This window comes from Pogoniulus pusillus, chromosome 16, assembly GCF_015220805.1.
Source record: "Pogoniulus pusillus isolate bPogPus1 chromosome 16, bPogPus1.pri, whole genome shotgun sequence".
Taxonomy (NCBI): domain Eukaryota; kingdom Metazoa; phylum Chordata; class Aves; order Piciformes; family Lybiidae; genus Pogoniulus; species Pogoniulus pusillus.
In genome coordinates this window covers 10,904,019-10,926,273 of record NC_087279.1, presented here as the reverse complement: position 1 = coordinate 10,926,273, position 22,255 = coordinate 10,904,019, and the positions used below count along the sequence as shown (strand labels likewise).

Genomic DNA, 22,255 nt, shown 5'->3' with positions numbered 1-22,255 from the left:
CCCTGTCTCTCTGTGGGGCCCGGGGTGCCGCTATCTGCCTTGCGTACAGGCGGCACACGGCGCTGCTGCCAGGGTTGAGGCGGGGCGGCCCGGGAAGGCTGGGGGCGATGCTGCCGCTCTGGCAGTAAGGGCGGCGGGGCAGGGCGACACTCCGTCCCAGCTGCCACTGACACGCTGCGGGACACACGGGCACACGACCGGCAGCCCCGAGGCCGCGCCCCGCCCCGCCCCGCCCGCAGGACACGCCCCCATCCCGGGCCCCGCCCCGCCCGCAGGACACGCCCCCATCCCCGGGCCCCGCCCCGCCCGCAGACCCGCGCGGGCCCCTGAGGTCACTTCCGCGCCGGGCCGGAAGCCGGAGGCGCGCGGCCGGATTTGAATGGTGTGGCGCCGCACCGCCGTTCCGGTCCTGGGGCCGTAAGCGCGGCCCGGCCGAGCTCCCGCCATGCCCATCCGCGCCTACTGCACCATCTGCTCCGACTTATTCGACAACCAGCGGGACGTGGCGGCCGTGCCCTGCGGGCACACCTTCCACCATGCCTGGTGAGCGCCGCGCCCCGCCCCCCTGGCTGCCGGGCCGCGGCCTCCCGCGGGGAGCGGGACGGGCGGGCGGGTGGGTGGGTGTTGGTGTGGGGCGGCAGCCTCGTAGGGCTGCGGGTTTCCCCACCTGGAGCGAGTTGGTGGACAGGCCTACAGCTGTCTGTCCCGGCAGCCTCTTCCCGCAGAGACACCGCTCGGCCTGCTCCGCTCCTCGGGGCTCTGAGTGCGCACTACGCTGCTGGTACTTGCTGTGCCACTCTATTCGTCCTTAGCTGCTGCCCTGCCTCTAACCTGTGGAGGCTTTGGCAGCCTTAAAGGCAGTGGTTCCGTTTTTCAGGGATTTGGAGGAGCTGATGAAGCTGCCGCAGGAGCCTCCGCTGTGCTGTCACTCCTGCCTGTGGCCTCCCCTCTCTGGCAGGGCCGGTGCCAGCAGATCGCTCCTACGTAGGCTGTTTATCGGGAAAGAGCGGTGTTAGATTATGAAAGAAGCCTTCCAGGCAATTTCATGCTTTTACTGTAACTTGTTTTGCAAATGTTTGTCTTGGAAGGAAATGATACTTCTGAGAAAATAAATTCGGCATGTTTGTGGAGGAAGCAGACGTTTGGTTGTCTGCTTTTGAGAGGCACCACCGCTGGCAGGTGCAATGGTCACTTTTCAGCCACTGGCACAGCTGGGGCCTGCTTTCCTCTCACAGCTTCTGAAAGTAACTTGCCAGATACAAATTGTTACCCTGCTCCAAAAATAAACTGTTCTGAGCGTGACGTGATGCCTTGGTTGCAAAACACATTTGTAGCTCTCCTGGGGAGCCCAACAGGTTCGTGTTCATCATCTCAGAGCAGAGACCAGCCCAGTCTCCGTTGCTCTGCAGAGGCGTGTTTGGTGTTAGTGGTACTCTTTGGAGCTGACCAAACTGGAGATGTCTCAGCTGTTGTATCCTGATATAGCAGCTCTTGTGCCACTCTGCGTGTGGATCCGTTTGCTGCTGCGAAGCTACAGTTGTTCAAAGGCTCTCTTCCAGGGAGATGTGAGCTCTGTAAAGACACTTCCCTGGTAAAGATAAGCTCACATGCTAAATTCAGCTGGAAGTTGTCTCAGAGGTAAGGGCGAAGTGCACGTGCTGGAACATGGTGTTCCCATTAGCTGCACCTCTGGACTAAATGCCTTTGGTTCTGTTTTGTCTCCCGGGAATTGAGGGGTGGCCTCAGGGAGCAGCGCTTCTGGATTCTGAGGATTTACTCTGTGTTTTCTTGTTTTTTCTCAGTCTCCTACAGTGGTTTGACACAGCACCAAGACGGACTTGCCCACAGTGCAGAATCCAGGTAAAACCATCACCTCTGTACACCTTGATATTCCTGTGGCACTGAGCTGTGCTCTGAGCTTGTGATGGTGTGAGGCAGAGGGAAATTTCTTCCTCTAAAACGTCTCCTCAAAGGCTTAGAGAGCACCCTCCCCTCAGCCACCCTTCTGATTAGAGGGATGGTCTGAGGGTGCCCTGCTGTTGTCCCTACTGCAGCCTCTCTGGGAAGGGTCTCTGGGTCTTCATGGCTTTTATTTAGGCTAAGTATTGGCATAACAATAGAAAGAGTGGCAAGGGTTCAATCAGGACATCAGAGTTGCATTTCTAGAGTCCCCCGCTGCTTCCATTGGGTAAGCAGCTCATTCTGCTGCACACGGTTGTTGTAATCCAGTCCGCATTTTGCATCACTCGGCCCTGTGTTGAGTATAGCCAAGGCTGGGGAGGGAAGGAAGGATGTGCATTGCTTCTGAGATAGGCAGCCAAAGCTTGGAGATCCAGCAGCTTAGTTGGGACCTAAACTTTGAAGTCACTTGTCACCCTCCTTGGTGCTGCCAGTATGTCTTGGTCTTTAGTGGCTGCAGGAGATGTTGCCTCAAACTCAGATGTAGGGTTTTAGCCAGCTGCAGCTTGGGCTTGTTCCATGTTCGTGCTTCTTTCTTCCTCTCAAGGTCTTGGCCCTTGTTCCTTCGCTGACTTGTTGATTCCCTCTGTTCTTCACTGCCTCTTACATCTCTGGGTTACCATGGAGTTATCGCGAAATAACATCTTATGTAGCAGTAACTATGCAATTAGCTGGTGTCATGACTGTATATAATACTTAAAACACAAAGCTGTAACTGCATGGGGGAGGTGTGGAGAGCTATCAAATTCAATTACAGCACCTTCTGCCTGCAGAAAGCAGCACGTACTTCTGTCTTAGAATTTGGCATCATGTTAGCTCAGCGTCAGCTGCTTGGGCCTTAGCTGCCAGAGAACAGACTGCGCTCAATTCAGAAGTGCCTGAATCTTTCTGCCACAGCTCGGGAGCTTGGCTGGAGTCGCGCTTCCAAAACTGGGTGTGTGGGGGGGTCTGCTGCTGTGCTGATGAGCCAAAGCAGAGCATCCTCACCAACGGCATCAAGCACGTGATCTGACTTTCTTTTCATGGCCTCGTGATAACATAGTGCCTTGTCCCACTCCATCTGCCTTCCATATGTGTTGTGTGTCCATATCGGTGCCCATCAACCTCCTCTTTTCTCCTGTGTTTAGGTCAACAAAAGACACATCATCAATAAACTGTTTTTTGATGTTGCCCTGGAGGAGCAGATGGCACCAGATGCAGAGGCCTTGCAGGTAATTTGGGTGGTCTTTCTGTGGTGTGATGCTTGAGCATCTTGGAAGCACGGCCTAACCTGCCAGTCCTCTGCCAAGAACTGCTTCCTGATGTTGTGCCCTCTGTGCTGTGCTCATGTTTCAGACACGATGCACATCACTATTTCTTGCCTGTCTGTTTTCCTTCTTGGTCCTTGCCCAGTCATTGCCTATATTGTACGAAAGTGTCTGTGTGGTGGGTTAGAGTTCCTCCTGACCAAATCTCGTGTGATAACTCAAGAAGCCTCCTCTATTTCACTGCTGTTCCTTCTCATTCTCACCTTACCTGGTGACTTGAAGCAGCATCAAGTAAACATCCAACTGCCGCTTTTCCCTTGGGTCTCAAAGCCTTGGGGAAGAGACTTCAGGGCTTTGCCAAAAGGCAGGAGAAGGAAAATCCCAAATGCTATGAACTACTGGTGGCATCTGGCTCAGTTGCATTTAAGTCCTGCTAACGGGGCTTCTCTCTGGAGAGAAGAGGCTGCTAGAGAAAGTGCCATCACCTCACTTCTGTGCAGGTGGGTTTGAGCAGACTAAGGAAGTGGGGAAGGATGCTGATAAATTCATAGAATCTCCCCTTTAAAGGTCATTCAGTCCAACCCCTCTGCAGGGAGCAGAGACATCTTCAACTAGAGCAGGTTAAATCAGGTTAAGTCAGGGGTTCCCCAGGATAAATTAGGAAAGAGACTGCCTAAAGCTGCACCAGCAATGGTGGGCAGTGCTGAGACTGGGTCCTGGGGAGTAACTTGGCTGCAGCTGAGGTGCTGGGTATAGTTCTCCAAGTGCTGCCCGTAGGTGTGTTAGCGCTGTGAGTGAGAAGGGATGAACACAGAGTGGCTGTTCCATGTTCTCCTCCTTCGATTAGTCTGGATGAAGCATGGCTCCTTATGTCTTGGAGTTATCTGTGCCAAAACAAAAAAAAAAAAGGTAATTGGTTGACCTTGGTATAATGGGACGCTTGTACCCTCTTGTGTTTAGAATCAGCATGTGCAGCAATTACCATAATTAGCAGTTGCCATGACAATGCTATATGTATATCCTATGTTTTTAAAATAAAGCCAGCCAGACTCTAATGTCAGTAGCACTGTCATTTTCCAAGGCAGCTAATAAAGAAGCTGAAGGCCAAAGTATTTGTGCTGAGGAAACAAAAAAAGCATCTCTGGGCTTCTTGAGCTGTGTGCCTGAGCGGCAGAGTGATGGCTCGGGGCAGATAAACATTGCCTTCAGTTATGTAGTCAGATCCGTTCTCACAAGTGTAAATATACCAGTGACTGGACAAAATTGCCCTAGAAGAGCTTTCTATTCCCTCTCACCCCCAACTTGGGATCTAAGATGGGTTCCTCCAGCCTTTCCCTCCAGGCAGGATGTGCTGAAGATCTGCTCCTATGCTCAATGGCAGGATAGCAGAGCTGTTCTCTGCACAAGAAGCTTGATGGTAACTCATCTTGCTCTCACAAAGCGTGTTGTGTGGCGGTCAGAGCAGCATCTAGCCTTGAGTGTGTGGCTTTCCTAATGAGAGGTGAGGGAAAGAGCCAGGTGTTTTCTGTGTGCATTAGTGTAGTTGGCTTGTGTGGGTATTTACTGTCACATATGCTGATCCTTGTTGCTGCTGGGCTGATGCTGGTTTGTTATCAATTCCATATTGTGCATTGTCTTGTTTCTGGAGAACATGGAGCATGTTAAGAACGCAAGTGATCTTCCTGCTTGGGATTTAATGTCCATCTAGATTGGAGTTTAGTCTGCCATGGGGCATCTGATTCTGGCCTGGGCAGCAGTTCAGCAAAGCAAACACATAGTGAGCCATCTCCAGACTCTAAAGCAGAAGAAATTATTTGGAACATCTTCAACCAGAAGCAATTTCACCTGAAAAAGCCCCCAAAGCCAGGATTTGTTGCTGACCAATGCCTCTTCCTGCAATAGCCTGGCTGTAGAGTGGTACTTAGCTCCATAATCATCTGGAGCTGTATCTGTGCAGCCTGCAGATGTCCTGAAATGAGCATTTGGCTTCCTGCCATTAAAAGATTGGACCAGGGCAAGGGAGTGTTCTTCAGTGTGCTAGAAAGCAGAGTGCCTAGCTGTGGTCCACTTGTCTGGGGGAGATAAACAGAATGCTTTTCTGACAACCAGCCTTATGCAGTGGTTGGAAGAGCGTCATCTGAGACCTCTTCCTCTTGCTGCAGAGCTATCCATGTTATCTTTTGGATAATTGTCTTTGGTGCTTTTCCTCACTCCTGCTTCTGCTCTGAAATGTTTACAGCCAAAGGGTAGTGGTGGGCTTTGCTTTGCTTCCCACCACTGGTCATCAGCTTCAGCTGAAACTTGATTCCCTGGAGTAGATGCAGACCATATGCTGAATGCTGCAGTTTGTCCAAGCACTTCTGGATGCTGAGCGCGGATTTATTCTGTGTTGTGCTTAAAGGTGGCCCTCAGTGATCAGAACAATATCCACGTGACCATTCCCAGAGCAGAAGTGTGAGGTTTGGGGTGTAACACCTCTGTAGCAGCCTGGAACCTGGCACTTCAGCTTGCTTATGATCTGGGGAGCTGAGCCCCTGCTTCCAGAGGAGATCAGGAGACTTTGGCTGGTTCAGCTTGGTGAAAAGGAAGCAGGCGGAGGAGGAGGATTCCTGCCTGTAAACCTGCAGGGGAGGGTGGAAACCTGGGAGGACATCTGTCTATTTGTGGTCAGGATAAACTCATTTGATCTTATGAAATTGTGGTCTTGTAACTCATGCTGGCAGAGAGAGGAGAGCTGCTGTCATAGGAGTGAAAATTGGGAGCAGCCTTTAGGAGCTGTGGTGGAGGATGAGGGATTTCAGATTAAGTTGATGAATGAGGTAATGTTACATAGCTGCCCGCAGCAGCCTGAGATTTCTTTGCTATCAGGCTAATTAGCACATCTTGTGAGCTCACTAATCGTTCCTGAATAGGACTCTGAGGAAGCTACTCCAGAATAGTTCCTGCAGCAGAGTTAACTCCATGTCAGCCCTCGGGCTGTTGTGCCCCCAGGGGCAAGTCCAAGTCAGCTCTGCTAGGCTTTGTGCTGAGTCCCTTCTGCTTACCCAGCTTTACATCCCCTATCTCCTGCCTTTGCTGTCACTAGCAGAGCTTTGCTCTGGTCCCATCAGGTCCGTGGTCACTGGCAGTGCTATTCTCAGCTTAAATTTGAATGTAGCATTCCAGGTTGCACAGATTTGTGTGCTCCGCTTCAGTACTGTGTTGGCATTTTATTGTGGTTTTATTCCACTGCAGTTCCTGCCTGACTTGTTCCTCTGCAGTTCTCTAACACAGCTTTTAAAGTCATCTTCTGTTAACTCCTGTATATATTTCTCTCTCACTTTTAAAAAATATATATGTGTTATTTATAGATAGCCTCTCTTTGTAACCTCTGTTTCTTTTGGCTGTTAGCCAGTGTTTATAACTCATATTGCTGCTTTATGTATAATTTAGGCTAAGGGGCATTTGCTCTTTCTTTCTGATCCTTAACGAAGGTATTAGAAACACTTGACCTTCCCCAGACACTCATAGCACCCGAAGATGTTACAGGCAGTCAGTCTGACATGGATTGCTTTAGTGGTGATCTGTATATGCCTATTTAGCTAATCTGTTAGCTCCTATCAGCATCCAAATCTGCAGTGCCTTAGTGTCCATCAGAATGCTAGCTGCTGCTGTTGGATGGTATGCTTGGTTACCTTCTCAGACAGTTGGACGTGCCCTCCTGTCTCTCACCTGCACCTGATTAAAGTTCACTTCAGTTCAAAGCAGCTCTCAATCTAGTTAGTCTGGCAACATCCCTGCCTTATCGCCTTGTTTAGGTAAAACACTCTAAAAATTGTTCGTGTCTGATTTTCTGTGTTTCCCTGAGAGCCTTCCAAAATTATTCAGCTAAAACAAGATGACTGACAGCGTGAGAAACACAAGGTTGACAAGGCTAAGATGAAACTGGGATCTTCTCTGCCCCTGAAGAATGCCAGTTGGAGGTGCTCTTTGCTTTCCCTGTGATATTACTTGGTGTTTGCTGCTACCATGTGCCCTTCTTAACACCTGACTGGTGCAACTGTCCAGCTGAGAAACCTCCTGGGTCCTAAGATCCAGTGAAAGCTTCTTTGCAGTGTGTTTCCTAATCTGGTTTTGTGTGTTGTGTTTTAGAATGAACTGGACAAGCTGAAGGCTCAGTTCTCTCTGAAAGGTGAGTTCCAGCTGCCTGTAGGTAATCAGTAGCTCACAGTCCATGCATCATGGGCTTGCTCTCTGTGAGGTGCCTTGCCCAGGCCTGAGGAGCCCCTGTGCAGAACCCACCCCTCTCTGAAGCCAAGGGCACGGTGCAGACTGCAAACTATTTTGCTAGAGCAGCCTCTTTAGAGCTTATCTGAGGTGAGGCCACCTGAAGCCATAGAAAGCTTTGACAGTAGAGCCAGAGCCCGCAGCCTGGCCCAGATCTGCTGTAGCTGAGGACACACAGACAATTATTTTTTGCCTCTCTTCCTAATCACAAACTGCAGACGTGCAGCCGAGCTATATCTGAAGCAGGCTTGTTGAAAGCAGACCCCTTGGTTTGCTCTCTGAGAACTCACAGCTGCATATGGCAAGGAGTGTAAGAGAAGAGGGGGTAAGAAGAGTGCCCAGGCAGCAGTGGGCTTTGTTTGGCTGTTGCAGTGCCACATGTGTCGTGTGAAGAGCAGACGGAGTTCAGTGTGCGCGCGCTTCCATTTTCCCATCTTTAATTTTAGAGGATGTTTGAAGGAGGGAGGAAAACCAAAAGCCCTGGAGACTTGTGGATGGGTTTTAAGCATCGTCTGTAGGCAGCCTGTCATCAGAACATGAGTCATGAGCAGCAAAAGGAAAATGTCACTCTGAGTGACAGAAATCCAAAGACACACTAGCAGAAGAGGGGGGAAAATAAATCTTTAAAGAATGCTGGGGGCTCACCCACGCCCTGAGAGTCGTCTTCCCTCTGCCTTCCCTGCGTGCACGAGACAGACATGAATAGCCAGTAGATTGAGGATTCAGTCCTTAGCCTGAGAGCAGAATTGGATGGTCTGCATGTCTCTATTCTGAGGCCTGTTCTCTTGCCAGCTTGGTTGAGTTTAGTGACTTGGTAGAGAGCCAGATATTCTGGGGAAGGTGGCTGGGATTCTTGCTAGGATGTTCTCCAAGAAACACTGCTTGAAGGCCTGCTCATCTTCTCGGCTTCTGGTGAGTAGAGGTTGGGTTTGACATTCCCTGTCCCATTCTCTTTTCATATTGGAAATGAGAAACTCCTTCCCACCTCCTGCCTCTTTTGCTGTGGGCACTCTGCTCTCTGGTGGTTCTTATGTATAAATTCTTCACTTAGTAGAGTGTGCTCTGTGCTGGAGAAGGGCTGTGCAGTTGCCAGTCTCTGATCAGCTTGCAAATGGCTCTAGAGGCGCTGAGCTCCCAGTAGACCCAGAAGGCGCTGTGGGAGGCACTCTGAATGAGCTGAACACTCATTCCTGTAGCATGGGGAGGTTTGACTCCTGCCATCTGCCTCTGGACAGCTGGGAATGGAGGAGGGGGAAGGCCTAAGTCTTTTGGTGGTTGTGGAGTCCCTGCAAATGCAGGGAAGCATCTCAGAGCCATGCTGCCTCTGGTGAGAAAGGGTTCAGATCACCGGAGAGAAAATGCTCAGTTTCACTATCCACCTGGGTGCTTCTGCTGAGATGTGTTCCTCACTTCTTCAGCCCCATGTGGCTCTCCTGCTGCCTGATTGAGCAGTGAAGCTGGGCTGCAGGTCATAATTTGAAACTGGATTACTTGCAAGGGGAAAAAGTGGAAAGGCACTCATTGGCTCTCCACTATGGTCAGGCTGGAGTCATGGGTGATTTTAGCAAAGGCAGAAGATGCTGAGGTGAAGACCTTACTCTGCTCTCAGCAAAATTAAACAGAGTTGTTGCTGATTTCTCTCATTACCCAACTGCTTTGAGCTTTCTAGTGGTGGTGGCTGTTCCCTGCTGGGGTCTGTCAGTTCCTGATGGTGATTGTTACCTCCTGAGCTGTTCTACTTTGTCTCTACAACACAAATTGTACTCTGGTGATGTTTTCTACCAGCTCTGGTGGTCAGAGGTGTATGATTTGTTACTGGATTGCCTACCTGGGGAGGGACATTGGGACCTGGGAACCTGCCCAGCACAGCTCTGCTTTACTGCCTCTCGCTGATGCTGTGGGGAGGGCTGATGCAGCAGCAGGGTAGGTCGCTGTATGTAGTCGTCCCATGGCTCCACAGGGCTTCTCTGCACATCAGGCTTCACGTGGAAAGGACAGGTTTGGGGCTCAGTTCTCCAGCTCAACAACAACTTGGTGTGACTAGAACAGTTTCCCCTGTGCAAGCCTGCCTGTGAGCACACGCAAGATACATCAGCTTAATGCTAGCAAGGCTGGCACTGGAAAGCTATTAAAGGGAACTTGTTATCTTTAGTGAAGAAAATCTTGAAGCCTGCTGGCACTGGGAGAAGCAACTGCTCAGTACAGACCCTGATGCAGACAGCACTTAGGAAATGGCTCTCTGCGGGAACGGCCAGCTCCAAGCAGCTTGGAGCCTGAGACTACAAGCAGTGCCTGTTTGTTGTGCTCCTGCTGCTGTGGGGCAGATAAAGCCTGGGTTGCTGAGCTGTGACCTTTTTCTTTTTCCCTTTTTTCCAGAGAAAGAAAAGCGGGAATGCCAGGCCATTGTGGATGAGCTGAGGGACACTCTGGATGTTCGCAATGCCACAATAGACTCACTCCAGAAGGTGCTGGGAGAGACAGAGATGCTGTGCTCCTCTCTCAAGGTACCTTTCTTGTCCCCCAGCAGGACTTGGGCACTAACCATTGCACAGCTGGTGTTAGTTTTGTTGAAGATCTCCACAGGCCCTGCTAGTAAAGAGATTGTACTGTGAGATTTTTGAAGCCGCAAGACTTCTGTCTCCTTGACACGAGGGCAGTGGGGCTGGGTTTTTGTTTCTGTTTTATTAATCCAAAGTGAGTGATGTCATTGGTCCTGAGGTCCTGCGTGCACTCCAGCCAGGGGTGATTCAGAGGTGTAAAAGCCAGGCCTGTGGCTGCCTGCTCAAGGCAGAGGTGGCTGCGGTGGGCAAGAGATGCCAGCTGAGCCTGGGGGACACTGGCTGAGCCTTGCTAATGAAGAAGTGGCAGTGTGGATCATAAAGGTAGCAGCATGAACAGAGTGTGAGAGCTGGCCCCGGTGCCCCATTGCCAAAAAACTGGCTCCCTGCGGTAGAATGTTCTTCTGAAATGGGTTTAGGCCAGGCGGGATTCAAGGAAAATTAGTTTCTTAGTTTGTCTGGAGGAGAAATCAAACTGAAATATATGGAGGGGGAGTTGCAAGCTTCAGCTGAGTGGGATCTGATCCAGCTAGCTCTCCTGTCTGTGCTGTTGCCAGGGCTTTCCTTTGGTGAGGTTAGTAATGCGTGAAGTCCAGGGATCAAATTTTCCCGTTGTTTCAGCATGCAGTGACTCAGGGTGTAGTCATGTACTGTGCGTAAACAGCAAGTGGAAAAGGCTGAGAGCAGGAGCTGCTTTGTTGGGCTGTCTTGTAATGAGCAGAGTGACTGCCTTGGAGCTGGGCTGGCCATTTTCTGCTTGTCACAAGAAGGTGGGGTTCAGGCCAGTGGGTTTGTGAGCTGGAAGGTAGGGTAGGGGTCAACTGCACTCCCTCAGATCTCTTCCTCTTGGGCTGCAAGTCTGATCCAGTAACCTAAGCTGTATCATGTTCCTTGACCTGCAAAGCCAAGCAATCCAGGGAGAGCTTGTTTATGGGTCCTGCTTTATGTGACTGGACTCTTCTTAGGGGAACTCTTCCTCGAGGTCTGCCTGATGCTAGCCACATGGTGTTGTCACAGGGCAGGAGATACAGAAGGAATTAATGCAAGATAAACCTTGCTGTAAAACAGCACGGCTTGTTTTGTCTGATCATGGGACTGTATCCAATCTGCTTGGGTGTAAAGGTAGCCTGGGTCTGTGCCATACCAGACATGCTTCTGGGATCTTGGGTGTACCAGTGGCAGGGTATTTCTGATGCTACCTACTACAGAAACAGTTGTAATGGTGGGAGCTAGTGCTTGCTGCTCAGCTCAGCATCTCTGTGCTTGGCTTTTCTGCCTTGGCATTTCAGGAGGAAACTGGTTATTTTGGCTATTGCAAAGCCTTCTGTATATGCTTAAGGCCATTTAATGAAAGATGGATAAGGCAGGATTAGGGACTTGGAGGTATCTTTTTTGTGGTGTATGGGGTTTCCCAGCTGAATGCCAAGCACTGTCTTCTACTGCATCATTAAAGATTAAAGCACTAAACTTCTGCAGTGAAAATACAAGCTTAACTGACGCAGGTCAAGCCCACAAGCTGCAAGCCATTCCTGTCTTCTGCTAGTGCTGTCAGCTGCTGCTGAACCTCAGTGTGAGTTTGCTGTTTTCAGCCTCCAACCTGGCACAAAACGCTGCTTTAGGGAACTGAGGTATAGAGACCTGTGTTTAGGAAGAGCCAGAGCAAGAATAACACACAAGACTGCAACACTATCTCCTCTGCAAAGTCTCAGCAGTTTCACAGCTGTTTGCTGTCTGCAGCAGGAAGCAGCTAAATTCCTCTAAGATGTGTGGAATAGAGTTTTATGAGGTAATGGTCTCTAGTTGGACCTCTTCCCAGAGTCAGCCCTGTGCTGAAACCAGACCCGGAGCCTTTGGAAGATGCTGTGTGAGGTGTTCAGGTGCACTCAAACCTAAACCACGTAGATGCTTTGAAACAGTGCTAATTCGGGCCAGCTTTCCTCTGTCAGACTGCAGATCTGTGCTTTGCCAGCTCAGCTGAGGTTCTCTGTTACTGCTGCCGGCTACTGGAGAGCCTGACAAGGTGATGGCTGCCAGAGGCTTGCAGCCTTTCCAGGCAAGTGAGAGTTGGCTGGGTGGGTTTCTGCTTTGGCTAAGGTTACTCAGAAGAGCCCCATTCAGCAATCCTGTTTACGCTCTAAGCGGCTAATAGCAAGGAGAACCGGGAGGCGAGGGCAGAGAGATCAGCTGTGCATGGAGGAGAAGGCGATAGTGAGGTTTGCTTGCTGTGGACTCCTTTGCTTTTGAAACACATCGCTGCAGACAGGGCACTGCACAACCCTATGAGCGCTCCCAGCAGAGAGAAGGCTCTGACTGAGTTTCAGTTCCAGACCTATCTTGTGATGAGAGCTGAAACCCTGCTGTGCTTGCAAGGGGCAGAGCTTGGGGTGCAGCAGGGAGGGAGCTAAACTCTCCTAATCCTGGGCTGCTAAGGTGGCGATAGCATTAAGAGCCAATGCATGCTCCCAGCTGCCTGCAGTGCGCATAAGCCAGGATGTTTCGCTAACAATCCCTGGAGCCTTCCTAACGGTCTGTGTGCACTTGCTTCTCTGCAGAAGCAGATGAAATTCCTGGAGCAGCAGCAGGAGGATAACAGAAGCTCAAAGGAGGAGGCCCGTCGTCTGCGGAACAAGCTGAGAACCATGGAGCGGTGAGATCCTGGGCCTTGCAGGCCGGGCTGCATGCCCTTCTTGGAGGGGGAAGTGTCCTCCTCTGCCTGTTCTAATGTCCACCTCCACATGCTGGGTTTTCTTACCCCGACAGGGTTGGAAACTGCTGCATTAGCACACTGGCCCTTGCCTGCTCGTGCCTCTGCCCCTGCAGTGTTTACAGGTTGTCTCCCTGTAGAGAGCATCAGGGCACAGTGCTGTGTGCAGGCTGACCTTGTCTCCAGTGCTCCCAGCATGGCTGTTTGCCCTTCCGTAGTGAGAGGATGCTGGGGCAGAATCCCAGCCTAGAATGCAGTCAGTCACAGGGCCCAGGAGCTGGGATGTCAGCACAGTGTGTGTGTACAGCTGCCCCTTCTGCAGCCTGTCCATGTAATGCTACTCTTCCATGCTTGTGGTGGGGTACTTGCGTCTTCCCCTGCAACACCCAGAGTACCTGCAGCAGGAGCTTAGGCTGCACCAGCTCCTTGCAGGGAAGCAGAGCTCCAGTCTCTTTCCCAGCTCTGTTTGTGACTCATGAGCTCAGGGTATTTTTTTTTCCTTTGATACAGGATTGAGCTGTTGCTTCAGAGCCAGCGCCCTGAAGTGGAGGAGATGATCAGAGAGATGGGAGTCGGGCAGGCAGCGGTGGAGCAGCTTGCAGTCTACTGTGTCTCACTGAAAAAGTAGGTGCTGTGGGCTTGGCACAGCTGGTTTGTGCTGTCCTGGGTGTGCCCGGGGAGAGCCCTCCACTGAGTGCCAGCAGGCACATGGGCTATGCAGGGCTCCCACTGCCTATTTGAGCCTCCAGTGGGTTTTGACTGACAAAGCCCAGGGACATAGATTGGAGGTTGTCACACTGAAGCGTTCCTCTTGTCACTGTAGTGACATGTGTGTCACCATGGGAACTGTCTCCAGAGTTGTCAGTGCACCTATGAGGTGATGATGATTATTCCCTGTTCCCTTCCTGTGCCTGGGTGGAAGGCTGTGGATGGGAGCTCCAGGCTGTACCTCTGCAGCAGGGCATGGTGCAGCTGTGGCCTCCAGTGCTCTGTGGCCAGGCCAATCTGCAGCACTGCGCTCCCCTACCTGGAAATCCATCTGGTCCTGCTGGGCAAAACCACAGCTTTTTTTGGGTCTCTTCTGATGGCAGTTGAATAATTGTAGCTTTGATACAAAGCTGTAATGAGGCAAGTGTCCCTGTGGTGTAATTGGGAATGAATGTACCATGGCCAAGAGTGAGAAGTCTGAAAAGTCACTTAGAACAAAGTCCCCTCTTTGCTGCCAGCATGAAGCCTGCTCTGCTGTCTCTTTTTCCACTGGCAACTGCAGTATCTCTGGATCTGGTCTCCATTTTGCTGGCAAGATCTCTTCAGGCTCTATTCTCAGGCATGCTATTCCATGCAGGCTTTTTCTCCTCTGTGGGATAGTAGTGCGTTTGACATGCTCTTGGTTGCTGTTCAACTGTTCCCTAAAGGGTTTTGTGTCTCATGAGTTTTCTCTTGTGGCTCTGCAGTTGCAGAGCTTCAAATTAAGGGCCTTGGCTTGTCTCTGATTAGTTCTAGCTCAGTCCTCTCACAAACAGCATGGCTTTCCTGGTCTCTTTGTAGGGAGTATGAGAATTTGAAGGAGGCTCGGAAAATGTCTAGTGAGATGACAGAGAAGCTGAAGAAGGAGCTGTTTTCTGTCAATAGCAAGGTAAAGGACGAGTCTGAGTCACCAGGATGATATCTGTAGATCTGTCTGTATCTGTGGCCTAAGCCCTCTGCAATGACCTCCTGCAACAGAGTACCTCTTTATGGGTATGGGTCATGTGGAAGTGTCAGGTTGTGGTTTCTGGGTCAGGGTGTGATGCTGCAGCTCATGGGTGGTTGTTAGGAGTGCTGCCCCAGGGAACACTGGTGGGGCAGCATGTGCACAGCTGGTCAGAGTTTGGCAGGGAGCCTGGACTGGAAGACAGCAGCACACAGGTGCTTTGCTGCTTCCACTGAGTTCTGGAAGCAACACTGCTTTCATCTTGCCATGCTGCTGAGCATGAGCTAACTCGGCTGCTAGCCTCTCCTCCCGCAGAATTTGGCCTCTAGGAATGGTGGGAAGGGAGTTGGAGCCAGTACCAGTTACAAGGGCTTAGGCTTGACTTGGCACAACCACAGTCACACTCAGCCTTGTGTCTTCAGCCAGCTGAACTGAGCCAGAAGCCCTGCATGTTGCTGCACCCAGGCAGGAGAGGTTCCCAGAGAGCGGTGAGGACATACAGGTGGCTCTGCCCAGAGCGTGCCAGGGATAGTCCTGACCTGGTGCAGTGTGGAGCTGCTCACATGCCTCCATTGCTATGCTCCCTCTGCTGCAGGCCTGGCTGGGCTCTATTAGCTCAGTTCAGGAGTCGCCTTCTGTCACTTCTGGTAGCAAGTCCCCATGATAGGCATGTATGGCCTGCTTTCCAAGGCACAGGTGTTCCCTGGGACATTCCCATGTCCAAGTTTACGAAGTGAGAGACTGTGGGTGGACTTGGTCTATTTCTGTAACTCAGCCATAGCTGCTGTTATCCCCTCAAATGGAGAAGGAGGTTCTCAGTTTGCTGTGCTGCTCCTGCAGGGAGTTAAGTCCCTCCACAAGGTGCTACTGAAATTGGGCTGCTTCCGGCTGAGTTCGTGCCAAGCTGCAGTCACCGGCTTGCGTCAGGAGGATGCGAGTCAATGCACTCAGGGATCTGGGGCTGGCTGACAGAGAGCTGACTGCACCAGCACTTTGTGGGCTGGCCCAGACTCCTGAACCCACCAGAGTCTCTGATGTGGTAGCAGTCCACATCTTGACCCCTGCTCCTGGCACTTTTTCCGTGTTGAATCAGGCTTGTCCATGTGCCAGGACTGTTGATGCACAACCATCTTCCAGCCTGTGGTTTGTAATTACTGTGCTCTGGTGTGTTCGAGGTCCTGCAGAAATTCAGAATGCAGCCACCAAGTGTTAGAGCAGGGAAAAGCTATCACTGTGAAGCATAAATGCTCAGTAAGTGCTCTAGCAAGGTTCTTGTTGGCCAAGCAGCCCTGGAGGTCCCTCTGCAGGCAGCTTGAGGAAATGGGCAGGCATTCAGCTGCTCTGATACAAGATAGGTCACAGGAAAACTGAGTCCTGAAAGAGGGGAGAGTAGCCTGTGGCACTGCAGCTCTGCAGTCTTCCTGGTGTGGTAACCAGCATTCTGCTGTTGGTGGGGCTTGTTCTGCAGCTACAGAAAACAGTGTTGGAGTTGGAGAAGACAGAGGAGGAGTTAAAAAGCACCCAGAAGGATCTGAAGAATGCAGACAAGGAGATCTTGGTGAGAATATAATTCCTCTGTCTGCAGTAACTGGCAACTGGCCATGTCCTGCAGCTGCAAAGCCAGGAGTTATGCTGGCTCTTGCTCAGTGACTAGTTTACCCAGCCCACCTTTCCTTATCTGCTTTGCCTCAGCTCCACCTGTTGCTAATTTATAGAAAAGGGGTGAAGTATCTGTTACTAAGTATTTCCTTTATCTCCCTGTCTGCTTTCCCTTTTCCCCTAGAGTTTGAAGAAGAAGATAGCCATCCTGCAGGATACTCTGAAGGTCCCGTCTGTAACCAGAGAGACAATCAGTCGACTAGTCTCTGAAAGGTTAGTGAAGCTCATCCTTGGGTTTGGGCCAAGGATGGAGGTGGCAAGTCCAGTGTAAGAGCTCATAGTTTAACTGTCCAGGGAAGTAGAGACGTGCTAATCTGTTGGGCATTGCAGTAGCATGGTAGTTGTGCTGCTTGTATCCTATACTGTATTTTTTCATGTTGCTGACAAGGTAGTGTTTGGTGTACCTGAAAAAGGTGGGTGTTTTGGAGGGTTTGGCCCAGGACAGGGTGGAAGAACAGGCTGGGTTTTGACAGACTTTTTGTCCCTATGTACTTCTGGGGGAATATCCATAGAGCTGCTCTTCTGGCTACCTCAGATTTGGCATTCTAGTGAGTGGTGTATGGGGAACAGAGGTGTTAGGCAGGCAGAGGAACCTAGCCTTTATGGCATCTTTCACAGTTGTAGTCAAGCCTTTTCTTGTGAGGAGTCTGTGCTGTTACCCCAGCACAGCAGGTTGATTGTGTAGATGGAACAGCAGGGTGCCAGTTCCCCTGAGCTCTGGGGGCTGTTGTTACAACACAGACCATTTAAGGGTGAACAGGAGTTCTCTCCTATGCTGCTCTTGTGAGACCCCACCTGGTCCAGTTCTAGTACCCACAACACAGGAAGGACATTGAACTGCTAAAACAGGTCCAGAAGATATCAGAGGGCTGGAACGTCTCCACTGTGGGGACAAGGTGAGAGAGTTGGGGTTGTTCAGCCTGAAGAAGGCTGCAGGAAGACCTTATAGTGGCCTTTCAGTACCTGAAGGGGGCTTATAAGAGTGCTGGGAAGGGCCTTTTTAAAAGGGCTTGTAGTGGTAGGATGAGGGGTGATGACTTCAGGCTGGAAAAGGGAAGATTTAGACTGGAGATTAAGAAGAAATTATTTACAATAGGGGTTGTAGATGCCCTCTCTCTGAAAGCGTTCAAGGACAGGTTGGACAGGGCCTTGAGCAACCTGATCTAGTGGAAGGTGTCCTTGCCCATGGAAGAGATGTTGGAACTGGATGATCTTGAAGGTCCCTTCCAACCCAAACCATTCCATGACTGGGACACTGACTATAAACTCTGCTATCTGGATTGTCCTTTGTGTGTCTTGTAAGTACAACAGGGCACTGATCCTGGTTTCACAGCTGCCTTGCAACTCAGTTGTGTGTTGTGCAGTGCTGTCTTGTCTGCTGGGTGGCAGGCAGTGACCTCCTGATAACACTTTGCATGGCCTTGCAGCCCTGCTCCCATGGAACTGCAGCACCCAAAGCTCCGCCACCCAGCCAACAGCAGTGAGATCAATCTAGATGCTACCTTTGATGTGGACACTCCTGAACATGAGCCCTGCAGGTCTCCCTGCAGACCTGCAAAAAGGAGGAAGATGGATAAAAAGCCGTGAGTTTTCCCTCCTCTTTCTGCTTCTAAAGGAGATCAAAGTCTCTCTTCTTTGGAAGTTGCTGTGTGAGATCAGATAGCTCTCCAGCTGCGTGGTGTTGTGCTGCAAGTTTCACTGTCATTTGTTTAGCCTTGTCTGTCCTTGCCAGCTCCACTTGAACAAATCTCTGCTGATTTGCTCCTTGGGTTTCTTACAGGCCTCCTGTGGTAAATCTGGCAAAGAAAGTTCTGAAGGAAACAGAGGAGGTAAAAGAACTAACCTTGATTTTATTTTTTAAAACTTTTTTGTCTGTTTTATCTCTTTGATTCTGCTGTTAATAAGCTTGAGGTAAAGGAGCCATTTTCTCCATGTAGGAGACATTGTGACCATAGACTAGCCCATCTACAGAACCACAGTACATGCTTCAGAGTACTTTGCTTGACAGTCTTCTAGAAATGCTGTATTGCTGCCTCAGGCCTCCTGGAATTGGGCAGAAGAGGAGGGAGGATGGAGGCTCACGTGCTTGTTGCTGATTATCCTGCTGCAGATGTGCTTGGCAAATACAATGTGGGCCTGACCCATAAGGGCTGTGGGATCAGCTGATGGGGCTGTTCTTCCAGACTTGCTGGGTGTGGCATCCTGCCTTCCTGGTGCTGTTCCACACGGGCCCTGGTAGGAGGCTTGAAGCTGCTGTTCTTTGGCCTGAGGTGTGGCACAGCAGTAACCATTGTCCTGAATGTCTCCCTGCATTGTTAGTGCTCTCTGTGTGGACTAAATTCAGCAGATTGTGCTGGTTAAAGGGCTTTTCTCATTTTGTGGGATAGAACTGGCCAGATGATCTGGAGGATGATGCTCTTAAAGGACTCTTGCCAGCATTCATCAGGAACTCTGTTTTCTCCAAGAAGCCATCTTTGGGTAGCTTCCTGGGTCCCCACAAGAACACCGGCACTGTGAGTATGACTATCCACTTGGTGATACTGTTGAGGGCTGGCACTGTGCACCTCTGTCCTGAAGTGACCTTACAGGAGGAAGGAAATGAGGCTTTTATGTTGCCACATTTACTGTGTGGAAGATAAATCCTAGAGCATGGCCTGCCTGCTTCCCAGTCCTGCACTGCTCCAGGGATGACAGATGCTCATTTGCTTCCTGGCAGCCCTCCGAGTCCTTTTCTTCCACCTTTTTGGAGCTCTGGACGTTTTCCTTGTATTCCTCAGTCACAGTGACAGAGTTGTAAGCCTTATTACTGCTTGGAAGGCTCAGCTTACTTCACAAAGTGCCTAAGAGATGCAAACTTTACCCTTCAATGTGTTGTATTTGGCACTACTGGGTGTTTGTAACCCGCCTCCAGAAGCTGCAGCCTGCAAGGTTCACCATTCCCCGTAATCTGCATTAGGAGAGGTAGCCAAGGCCCCAGGCTCATTTCTTTCTCTCCTAGGTGCGGATGGGCTATGATGGCATGGGAGGCAGAACAAAGTTCATACAACCTGTATCCTTTCCTGAAGCTTACGTGGCAGTAGTGATGCAGTGGACACCTCATGTCTGTTTCTTCTCTTCAGTTGTGACCATCTTGGTGTCCTGTCCTTGGTCAGCAAAATATAGGCTGAGGCACTATCAGATTTCTCTTTGATTCTGAACAAGTCTGAGTTCAGCCAAGGCATGCAGGGCCTGAACTTGCTGAGGGCATTATCAGAGGCGGCTCATTCAGGGAAGCTTATCAACTAGAAATTGGTGCAGTTTGCAGGGGCTGCCTATGCCCTTGGGATCTCTGAGTACCACGGTCTCTTCTTGGCTGCATGCCTGCCAGCCCATGCAACAAAGCCTTCATTCCTGTGGGACACTGCTGCTGTGTTGTGCCTGTCCCAGTTGGCAGCCCTGCAGCAGGTGAGAGACCTTGATTTCTTTAGTGGAAGACAGCCCTGCAACAGGCTGCTCGGGGAAGTGGAGTTGCCATTCCTGAAGGGACTTAAAAGATGTGTTCAGGGACATGGTTGGTTTACTGGTGATTTAGCAGTGTTGGGTTAACAACTGGACTTGATGATCTTAATAGAATCTTTCAGGTTGGAAGAGACCTTTAGGAGTGGCAGGGCTGAGCTCACTCAGCAGGTGGGGAGCTTCTCTGACTCCCACCCTGCATATAGTCTGTCCCTTGCTTGCTCCCCTCCAGGCAGTGCTGTCAGAGGGGACTGTGGTGACCCATGGCTCTTACACTTCTGGTGCTAGTTTTGAAAGGGTTTGCTCTTTGTAGACAAACAGGAGGCTGGAAGGTGTGACCTGATGGAAAACCTTGGGCTGCTGCTCCTGTGGCCTCACTCTAGCCTGGTGGAAGTACCCAATGGCAAGGAGATATTTGGGCAAGTCTCTGGGGCAGTATGGATGTTTCCATACTGTCAGTCTTAGGTGAATGGAGAAGATCCAGTGCTGCTCCTTGCACGTGGCCAATGGAGGAGCAGCTCCTTTCTCTGAGCCCAAGAGCTGCAGGCATGCTGGTCTGTGTAACCTTGCAGCTCTGCTAGCACAGCCTCCACGTGTTTTCCAGTCTGCAGCAAGTGGCTGTTCAAGACTTCTTACAGTCAGTGATGTTTACTTTCTGCCACTTCTGTGTCTCTGAAGATTTATATGGTGCCATGTGAGTTAAAAGGGACCTGTTGTTCCAAGAACTTCTGCCCTGGGAGGTTGCAGGTTGTGTCTGCTGTGCCTTTTCCCACACAATGTCCCAGTCCTGGCATGCAGGGTAGAACCTGAGTCTCTGATGGACAAATTTAAATGCTGAATGTGTGCCAGAGGCTAGCACAGGACTGGGAAGCATTCATGATTTGTGGGACACTGAGCATGCCCCAGCTCTGCTCCTGTGAGTTAGGGGAGTTTTAATTCGGGTGCAAATAGATGGCTATGCCCCAGGGCTGATTTGCTAGGTCCCCAGGACCTTGGTCTGTGTGTTCCTTGACAGTTTTACTTTCAGACAAACCTGGCAGAAATCCGTCCATTAGCAGTGAGGACCAAGAAGAAGGTCTCCAGGCCAGCATCTACAGCTCCTTCTACGTCTTCTGTCAGCAGCAGCCAAGCCAGACTGGACAGTTTCCTGCAGTGACAACCTCTTGCCTTTCCAGGGCACAGCTGGGCAAGGCAGCTGCATGGCAGGGTGCATTTGCCCAGAGCCTGGCACGAAGCAACATGCAGGCACCGCTATGTAGGGGTCTATTTGCAAAGCACTGATGCTGCGTTGCAGGGGAGATGAGCTGCCCCAGGGAGAATCCTGGCTTCACACCAAGCCTCTGGATAATGCTTGGACTGAATTACTTCTCGTGTTTTACTTCTTCCTGTTTTCATGCAGTTTAAACAGTTTTCTCACCTTCTGGCCAGCCCAGAGCTCTGCAGTTATACTGGCTGTTGTTGCTGTTGAGCTCTCAGACACCAGGTGGAACTGTACTTCTTGGATGCAGCTGCAAGCAAGAGGTATAGGAAGAGGATCTGGGATGTCAGCCTGAAGCAAGAGCAGTGAATAGCAACCTGGACTAGCTCTATTCCTGGTGTAAGTAGTTCCAAGAGTTTCCTGGAGAAAGAAGTGTGCACAGGGCATCCATGGCCAGCAGTACTGGAAGGGGGCTGTTCATCAAATTAAACATCTTCCCTCTGCTGCAGAACTGGAGAGATGCACAGACACACCTGGGGTATGTTGTTCTGTAGACTGGCAGCCTCTGAGTTTTTTGCAGGCTTGGCACTGAAATCACAGAGGATGTTGAGGGTCACCCCCTGTGCTGCCTGGAAACTGAAAGATGAATGTGCTGCTGTGACCTCTCTTCTGGGCATGTGTTGTGAAACTCAGTTGTATGAATTTCTAATTTTTTTTTTTAATGAGATGGGGGTTTTTTTGTTGGTTTGTAACTGGTCTGCCTGGTGTTTTGAGAGTTGGAAGTGCCTCAGGAAGTGCTGGAGAACAGCTCCCTTCAAGGGAGAGGGAGACTGGTGGGGCTGACCCTGTCTGGGATTCATCAACTTGGAGACATGGTACAAGAGATCCCATGTCATCCAAGACCAACTGGCTTGGGGAGGTACTTTGCTGCAGAACTTTGTACTGTACAAATCTGTGATGCTTCCCCTTCCATCTGCTTCAGGCTGAAAACCCAAGTACCTGGGCTGGCTAAAAAATATGTCTGTGTGGAATAAAACGTACTGCTGTGCACACAGGTTAATGGGATTCTGAGTGGTCTCCTTCCACTTCAGCTCAGATGCTGAGTGTGGGGGTCACCCCAGGGTGTGCCTGACCCTTCAGAAACATCTGGTGCCAGCTCTCAAAAGACAGCCCTCTGCTGCAGGGAAGGCCAAGGTGGGGTGAAGCTGTGGTTGAAGTGGTGCCAATCCTAGGGCAAATGTCTATGGAAGCTTGAGTTGGGTCTTCTCTACATCACGTGGGGCTGACTGCTGAATGATGGGAAATGGTGGAGAGGTTGGATTGGGGCACAAGAATTCAGAGCTCTAGGAAACAAGCATGAAAGGAAGGGAGGGGGACTTAACCAAGCAGAGTTAATTCTGGAGAAGAGAAGCCTGGGAGAGGTTCTGCAGGAAGCCTTTTACTGAGCCTCTTGTATGTTGCACTCATCTCTTCAAG

General features: G+C 50.7%; 1 protein-coding gene across 1 annotated transcript; it reads left to right on the top strand.

The window, feature by feature from the left end:
* The first annotated feature begins 75 nt into the window (after positions 1-75).
* On the top strand, positions 76-21,839 carry TRAIP (TRAF interacting protein). The gene is made up of 15 exons (XM_064156453.1): positions 76-543; positions 1,803-1,860; positions 3,087-3,170; positions 7,338-7,377; positions 9,849-9,976; positions 12,583-12,677; positions 13,245-13,358; positions 14,283-14,370; positions 15,896-15,985; positions 16,211-16,299; positions 17,514-17,669; positions 17,867-17,915; positions 18,474-18,599; positions 19,085-19,135; positions 20,609-21,839. Exons 1-15 carry the CDS (start codon positions 446-448, stop codon positions 20,735-20,737), a joined length of 1,395 nt encoding a protein of 464 aa, XP_064012523.1. The 5' UTR covers positions 76-445; the 3' UTR covers positions 20,738-21,839.
* Positions 21,840-22,255: the final 416 nt, after the last annotated feature.